At 37.2% G+C, this 8,805-nt stretch overlaps 1 protein-coding gene across 1 annotated transcript in view; it reads right to left on the bottom strand.

Moving 5' to 3' along the window:
• The window catches only part of AASDH (aminoadipate-semialdehyde dehydrogenase), a 20,782-nt gene extending 12,522 nt beyond the window's left edge, over positions 1 to 8,260 (bottom strand). The window contains exons 1-5 of the mRNA XM_009335138.1: positions 8,021 to 8,260; positions 5,879 to 5,999; positions 4,808 to 5,148; positions 3,848 to 4,040; positions 1,201 to 1,442 (exon numbers count right to left, since the gene is read on the bottom strand). Of these exons, the coding sequence (XP_009333413.1) occupies positions 1,201 to 1,442; positions 3,848 to 4,040; positions 4,808 to 5,148; positions 5,879 to 5,999; positions 8,021 to 8,250 (1,127 nt within the window). The 5' untranslated portion in view covers positions 8,251 to 8,260. The remainder of the gene's footprint in view (positions 1 to 1,200; positions 1,443 to 3,847; positions 4,041 to 4,807; positions 5,149 to 5,878; positions 6,000 to 8,020) is intronic.
• Between the last annotated feature and the right edge of the window lie 545 nt (positions 8,261 to 8,805).

The following is an 8,805-nucleotide window of genomic DNA, read 5'->3' as shown; positions in this document are numbered from 1 at the left end:
GAAGTGGTTGAGTCACCATCCCTGGAGGTATTTAAAAGACGTGTAGATGAGGCACTTAAGGACATGGTTTAGTGGGCATGGTGGTGTTGGGTCGACGGTTGGACTCGATCTTAGAGGTCTTTTCCAACCAACCAACCAAAGTACCAGGTTAATATATCGTATCATTTGTCCAAAACATCCCATTTCATAAGACATGTCTAATTCAAGCCAGGGAATAATTACACATTTCAGAGAACAAATAAAACACTGAGCTAACTGGAAGTACCTTTCACGACCTTGACACTCCTGCAACTCTCTTCTTAAAATACAGTGAACAAAAAAAGTCAGTAATTGAGTGAAAATGGCAGAGTGAGACCCTGGGTCAGTCACTTTGGACAAATTGCTGTCATCCATACTAGTCAAGTAGTATCAGTGGGATCATTCGCTGAATAGTATATTATCCAATATTAGAAAAAAAACAGTACCTAGTCTCCAGTTATTTGATTATTTGTGGCGTTTTAAACACTGTAGGCAAAAGCACAGTAGCAGTAAGAAACACACGTGTATCTACTGATTACATTTGAAAGTAATCTTTGAGCATTTTTGCTTAAAATGAGTAAATCTCAGACGTAACATTCTGAACTCGACAGAGCTAAGCTATGAGTATCTCTTTGTTCTGAGGCTATGATTAAGAGTTACAGAGCCCCACTTCTTTACTCTCAGCAGCTATGTTAGGTTTCTTCTCTTTGAACATGCAAGATCTCACTGGAAAAGCCTCATGATGAGCAAGAGTATTGGGTAGGAGCCGTTTGCCTGCAGAAGTGCAACATTGATTCAATACTGCCACATACTCAGAGACAGTACACTCTGGACTAGGCTAGTCCAGGTTCAGCATGTGGAATCACAGGCTGGAATGAGGAAAAGGTCTAGATACAGAGATGACTAAAACAGAAACCATCATGACACATTATGTGAAACTTAACAGGTCTACAAGTACACAGAATTTCAGACTGCAGTTCTGTTGTTCAAGAATCGCTCAACAACTTTTACTTGAGGGGGCTGTATTAGAGCAAGAGAGAATGGATTAGTCTATTTCTACATAAAAACCAAATGTAACTTCTACCAGCATAAACACTTATAAGGAAACAGGAGACCTAGGTTCTATTTCTAGTGATTTTCATCATTCACATGCCAAGCCATGAAAACAGTGAATTTTCCTACCTAAAATCAGCACTAAAAACCTCTTCAGGAATCTTGTAGCAAGTGGCCCAGCTTGACACTTCAGTAATACCATACAGATTAAAAATACTTGTTTTGTTCTCCTTGTGCTTCCAATTTTTCAAGACATTCAGTACAGGAAATGCTTCACCACCAAGGGCTAAGACACGAAGTGAAGTATTTGCAGACAACACTGTTGATCTAATAATGTGAGCTCCAAACCTTCTGAGAAGCGTTGGTGTTGCCTGAATGATACAAGTTAAAAAAAAAAAAGAGATAAGAAAAAGATCTGTTATATTTTTTCAGTATATGTGTACACCTCTTCTTGCTTTATCACATCCACTGCATAGCTATACTGCGGATGTATTTATCAATCATCTACGTACAGTAGACGGCATCAACCATCAGATACCAGTATAGATCACGCTAGTGTTTTGCGAGATTTTGTTTCTTATGTGAAGCCTTTAATGAGTACTATCAGCACTGATCTATGTTCTTCTGCAGTGTTTCTTCTTTACTTAGATGCATTATGGGTTCCCTGTTGTGTCTCAGCTATTACCTGAAGTGTGCGCACATTAGTTCTTATGTTAACTACTTTGAAACAGAAAACAGCAGACACAGTATTCTCTTGACGTTACTGTTTGAGCTTTTTTCCCTTCATTCCAGCATGTTACAGCTAAAATATAACCTATACATCTGATTAACCTGCATATAGAACATTTAAAGACCTTTCCATAACACTAAAAATTCCTAGGATGCCAGATTCTGGGTAGTTCCTGATTCGTGTAAATGTAACAGTTTACAAAGATTAGTTTTTCTGAAAGCTTTCACATCACACTCTAAAATGAGCAAGGGAAAAAGAAAAGAAACAAAAAGAAGAAAAAAACCAGCTTCCTTAAATACAACTACTTCTATAAAACTACTGGTGATGCAGAGCCCTTTCACTGAAGGGAAAAAACAGCAAATCATTTTAACAGACACACCTCACTCTCATTCTTGCCTACTTTCTCTAGTAAGAGGACTGGAAAATTAATGGAATTATTTCTTACCAGGTTATTTTCTTCTAGTAATAGATGAAGACCATCACTTTTCAACCAATCATTTTAACTTTAGTGAGTTATAGTGAAGAAAAGAAGGGAGAAAAAAGATTACTCTTCCCCTCCCTCATAATCACTTTTCAGATTTCTGAAGTATGCTCAAGCAAGTCAAGAGGGGAAGGGAATTTCTTGCTATAATTTAAGAAACGTCATAAAATTATTCATCATCAGTTAAGCTATAAGGAGAATATTTTTGTCATTAATTCAGCTGAGAAGCCCCTCCTTCACTGATAAAGACAATGATAAACAAAAATCACAAAATCAAACTTTTCGTATAAAGACATCTCAAATACCTTAATTCACCAAATTTTGCCTTTCTCTATTAACACTTAACATGCTTAAAAAAATGTATCTTAAAAAGTCTTAAAAAACATACTTAAAAAATCTTGCTAATAGAAATTAATATCTCTGAATTTTTTTTCTAAAAGCAAGTGAGCTAAACTGATCAAGAAACTTGTATATGATAGGAAAATCTACACCATCAAGATTTATAGCAATCATAATAAATAAAAATAAGAGAAGAGAATAAAGTTACGAAGTATTTGTAATTAGTGGATTTTTTCTGCTGTGGAATCTTCAGCTAACTACTCGCTAATCTTAAATCTATACCCTGCAATCTCAACTACCACCATTCCTCCAAAAGAAAAGGAAATCTCAGCATTTCTATGAGTGCAAATACTTCAGATTACAACACTAGTGACAAAGTAAGGCTTAGGGGTTGATTCATCACAATTAATAGACTAATCAGACCATACTCATTTTGTTCGAAGTCGGTTACAAGTGAGATCCATTTCTGGCAACTCTTCCCCCCACACCCTGATTTAAGTTTCTATGCTCAACTAATAGTTTTACGAACTACCTCGTTACACTACAAGGCAAGGGTGAAGCTTATACAGCCATGCTGGATGCTCATAACTTCAAGTAAATTTTCCAAAAATGAACGTTAAAAATATTAAAATTGAGATCATATAGGAGATGATCTATTCCAAGACATAAGGGACTCATGCAGCCTCATATAAACAGGTGGCCTGAAAACACTAAGTGTTGCTGTGGAATCAATTATTCTCTTGCTCTTGTTATTGTAAAAATGATAAACATTTTATCACCCTATAAATGGCACTGGTTTAGTTGTTGTATTTTTAGCATAGAGACTACCATTAAAACTTAAAAATTGTTTATGAGGAAAGGCTCTGAGATCAAGCCCATTAAAAAGTGCTAAAAATGTCTGTAACAGGTTACTCCATTACCAGATTCTTCGTAACTAACTGCTTAATTAACAGAATAATTTAATTCTCAAGAATTAATCGTTTCTTAAGATGAATGTTGTTTTATTCTTTAGTTCATTTTCTGTCACAAAATGTTTGCGGCTTCGATCAAATGGTAATTTTCTAAACAGCTAACACTCTACAGCAAAAAGGATAGCATGAGCTATGCCTTCAAAGAAGAACGCTCCTGCTCTATTATCATTAGCATCTAGACTGATGAAAAAGTAGTACACATTAGCAAAGCTGAGAAGCAAGACACTGAAGACACTTATCTTAGGTGTTGCCTACCTGCAACACTGTCACATGGTGATGGTGAAATAGAGCAGCAGACAGCTCCACAGGCATCATTTTAATAGTGTTTGGTACTACAAGAATAGAGGCTCCGCTTGTCAGGGCAATGAACAATTCAACCACCGACGGGTCAAATGTTAGAGGAGAAGCCAGGAATAGCACATCATCCTGTGTGATCTCAAATATGGATCTAAAATAAGAAAGCTAGGAATTACAAATCTGATGCGTGTCATTAAAAAAACTTCCAAACTGGAAGAGCAGCATCGAAGAAATGTGCTTTAGTAAAGCTAAGGTCTCAAGGGCTACTCTGAATAGATAGGCACATGCAGGCCAGGCAATTTGAGCAAGAGCTCCTGCATCAAGACTGTAACTATTGATTAAACTAATGAGGTCCTTTACAAAGATATCCACCACATTACACACCAATACAGTACGTTGAAGGGCATATTTCAACTAATGGATGCTCATTTAAAAAAAAAAAAAAAAAAAAAAGAGAAAGAAAATAGGTGGTATTTTCCATAATAGATTTTTTTAGAAGGAACTAAATGAAACAGAAAGAAACCCAGGTAGCCTAAAAAGGAATTAGGACTTTAAAACTACAGAACACACTAAATATAACTGTGAAAGAATAATTAACTTTGTTATCCATTTCTTTTAAGCTGCAAGCCAGAATACAATACTTACAGCAACAGCATATTATTTGAAGTACACCCCTCAAAAATTCAGGTAAAGTACCATTTAAACATTAAAAATAACATTTAGAGAAACAAAGTTTTACATGATGCTGTTTAGAAACAATAGAAACAAACACAAAGAAACCTGAAAAGGCAGGGAAGGAGGAAGAAGTGAAGCAGTGTTAGCAAAAACCCAATCTACACTCCTCTGAAGTATTAAAAAGACTCCCTAAATGTCAAATTTTTAAAAGTATTTAAAAGGAAAACTGGAAACCACACTTACTTAAGATGCTGAATATTTGGCACTATACATTTATGAGGCACTCTGACTATTTTGGGGATCCCTGTAGTTCCTGATGTATGCAAGACGTATGCTAAAGAGTATTTCTGGCCAACGTCCATGTATCCTCCTTCTGATGTTTTTACTTTGGTTTGCGCTGGGCAAATGGTATATCCTGGCTGTGCGTTACCCATAGCTTTGAAAGGTTCATATTTACGTTTCACATCGTCTACTTCTGAATTTAAATCAGTGTTGCTCAAGCTCATTTGGAAGAGAGTTAAACCAATATGTTCTATTGTGGAAGAATTCTGGTAAAACCAACCAACATGGGACATCTGGAATTTCTGTAAAAGAAAATAAACAATTTACACAGCAGAACTCAGGATGCACTCTTATTGTTCTACTGTATGCAATGAAATATGAAACAGCATTTCATACAAATAAGCTGTGATTCTTCATCCCTCTACTTTTGGAGGACACACATCAGACAGTTTTAAGCTCATGCATGTTTATATATTAAATATGAGTGAACACAGACCTTATAAATGAGAAATAATCAATTCTCTGAGCAAATAATGAAAACAAAGAGAAAAATATACAAAAGAATTCTGCAGAAGACAAAGAACTCTGAATTATAACTAGATGGTCCAATCTTGTCTATTCCCTTTTCTACGCCCTTGAGTGAGGGTATAAGATTTGGGGGGAGTTGGACAAAAGGAAACCAAAGAATTAAATGCAGGAGTTATTTTCAACTATTGCAAAGATTTCCAACTTTCACCTTTGACATATGAAGAAACAAGCCTGGAAAAGCCTTCCAATGCAAGTGCCCAACAAGCTTGCCTGGACAACACTGCAATAGGAAAGTAGCCGCCTTTTTTTTTGAAGAAGAAGAAGAGGAGAAGCACTTTGTACTTCTAATTTTAAAGATGTTCTTTTTCTGAATGAGAAAGACAACCTCTTGACATGAAGAAACAAAACACCACCATCCAAGCTTATTAAAACAGAATACAATCTAAATAGTTACACATTTCTAGATTGCCCTTTAACGCTTCCAGTAGAAGCCTGAACACTTACATTTATTTTGTCATTCTCAACAAGAATATACTGAAGATTGCTTTTCTTCATGAAGTAAGTGGATAACATTGGTGGTGCATCTGGATCAACAGGAGAATAGGCAGCTGGAACTTGAAGGATTCTAACAAGACAAAAATGTTTTAAACTTATTTTAAAAATTAAGAAAATCCTCTTAAATTTCAGTAACATTTATACTTTTATAGTTCCCAGGGCCAGAAAAATGTAGTCATAACATGACTTTCAAAGATTTTATTGGAAATGAAGTAGGAAGAAAATTATAATCAGTGTTGCCTTCTGGTGTTTTACAGCAAGGAAAAAGATTAAAGCTAGATGAAAACATTCAACATTATTTCTGGCCATGCAGGTTGGTGATGACAAAGGTATCGCTGACATCAACAGCACCACATTTTAAAAGCTTCTGCTATTGACTAGGAACAGAAATGTAAGCTCTTCATTTATACATGTACAACATGTGTAAACATATTAAAAAAAAACAAACACCTAAAGTCTCCACACTGAAAACACTTTCTGTTCTCACTAGTCTAAAGAATCCAGAGTAGGAGAATCTGAGCACATACTGGAGTTTCTTCCCTAATAAACAGAGGAACACCAAGTACCATCCTGCTCTCATCTACTGCGCTTTACATTGTAGTGCTCCCTCAACAGTTGTTCACTCCAATCCCCCCCTCTAGTGGCTCCACTTGATAAAGACAAGCACTTGAATTTATTAATGCCACAAAAAGCCAAGATGAGTAAGTGGCAACTAAAATATGAACGGTTCCCATAAATCTTCACATTTGTTCTAAGGCTGGGTTCCCACGTACAGTTAGTTATATTTCCTCTTTGTGCAAGTGATTTATCACTGCAGTAAGATGAGATCCAGAACGAAGACTTGGAAACCACAGCATTCTGAGTACTCAAATAGCCACTGGTATCAGCAAGCACTTAAGCCTGCCCTGCATCATACATAGCAGTTAATTACTCAGCAACGATAGCCGTAAGAATCAAAACGTCCTGGTAGTTACCAGTCACACAGCAAAAGAAAACTGTGTTGCTGCTCAGTTCATTGGGACACAGGATAAATCAGGTTGGAAGGGACCTCAGGATGCCTAGTCCAACCTCCTGCTCAAGCAGGGCCAGCTGTGACACCAGACCAGGTTGTTCAGGACTTTATCCAGTCAGGTCTTTAAAGCCTCCAGGGATGGTGCCTGCACAATATATCTGGGCAACCTGCTCCACTGCTGGACTGGGGGAAAAGTGTTTCTGGATGAGTGAGAAAGTTCCTTAGCGCTTCTGGAAGGTTTACGATTACAGCGCTTGCTCACACACTTCACTGAAATCTTTATAGTCAACTGTCATACATCTTCTTGTACTATTATGTATTTTAGGTGCAGTGTGACAATAGGAAAATACCGACACAGATCATCCCGCTAAGAAGCGCAACCGCTGCTGCATACATCAGCTGAAGAAAATAAGCTTGCAATGCTGGGATTCTATATTACATCATAAATGCAATGGATATAAAAGATACATATATAATGGATATAAACATTAGAATTCATCAGCAGAAGTAGGATTTTTTAAATTGCTGAATTAACATGAGTGTTGAGATGACAAACATTTCAATTTCCTAGCCATAAAATAATCAATGTCACCCTAGTGCTGCACTGCTCATTACTTTTTTCTACAATATTTGTAACGGAGCTGTAACTGTATACTCAATTAGCTTAAAGCATGAAATTTGTTTTCAGTGCATCTTTTTTTGCTAGCAAGACAAGATTACATTGAAAAACCTGCATACTCATTGTATTCTGTTAGATCAGCTCCATTTTTAAACACACACAACAAAGATACTAGTCATTAATTTTTTATATTTCTATAAATATGCTTAATCACACGCTTTTTAAAAAATGGATATAGTTACATACACTTCAGATCACTGAACTTAAGATTCAAAAAAACTTTAGCAGCGAGTTTTCAAAAGATGATAATACTGCCATCTTTTTTCTTAAAGAATGCAAGACTCCCGTGCCTCTTGACTGCATTTTTGTTGTTATTACAAATATAAACAAACTGAAAATTTGTTTTAATAGAGATGACCCTTAAAAAACCAACACAGAATGCAAGCATTCAAACCATTACCCTAAGATCCAAGATGGTAAGTTTATTCCTGGATAGCAGTAAAGGCCTATTTCACATTTTCCTTGCTGATCACAGTGCTTTTGAAGGAAAGCTGTTAATTCCATGGCAAGCTTAACCACCGTCGCATATGTGTAGAAAGTTGGAGGTTTGTCATTGCATTCATCAAACCAAACTGCTTTTCTGTCAGAGTACAGGCTAGCTGCCTGATTCACCATTTCCTGAAGAGTCATCTCAGCTGCATATCTTCAATCCCCCTGAAAGATTAACAAACCAGACTGCATGGTCACCTCCTAACTTTTAATATTTTAGTCAAAAACACACAAAAGACTACCAGGTAGGAAGAAAGATACTTGGCAGAAAACACACAGCTTCCCCACACCTTATATTGCACAAGTGCAAAGCCTAATACTTTTATCGTTTACCATGGGTCTCATCCTAGGGCCCAGGATACAGTACTTCACTAAGATTTCATCGCACAGAGGTAGTTTGTTCCTCACCATCACACCTTTGCTTTTAAAGCCGGGCACAACTGAATCAATAACTTTTTAAACACAACTTAACAATTTTCTCTTTAACATAATTGTGAAATACGAATCTTTCCTGTGCAAGCAGAAAACCCAACAAGTCGACTGCCAAGGCTTTTAGGGCACCGCTCGCGCTGGTGCACGTCTCTGCCCAGTCGGGCCCTCCCGTCACGCCCGTACCGGACGACCGAGCCGCGGCCCGGAAGGCCCCGGGCTAAGGCCCCCCCTCTCGCCTCCGCCGCCCCAGGGCCAGGCCCCCCC

This window comes from Pygoscelis adeliae, unplaced genomic scaffold, assembly GCF_000699105.1.
Source record: "Pygoscelis adeliae isolate BGI_AS28 unplaced genomic scaffold, ASM69910v1 Scaffold21, whole genome shotgun sequence".
Taxonomy (NCBI): domain Eukaryota; kingdom Metazoa; phylum Chordata; class Aves; order Sphenisciformes; family Spheniscidae; genus Pygoscelis; species Pygoscelis adeliae.
Note: the sequence above shows the minus strand (reverse complement) of the source record. Positions and strands in the feature narration are given on the sequence as shown.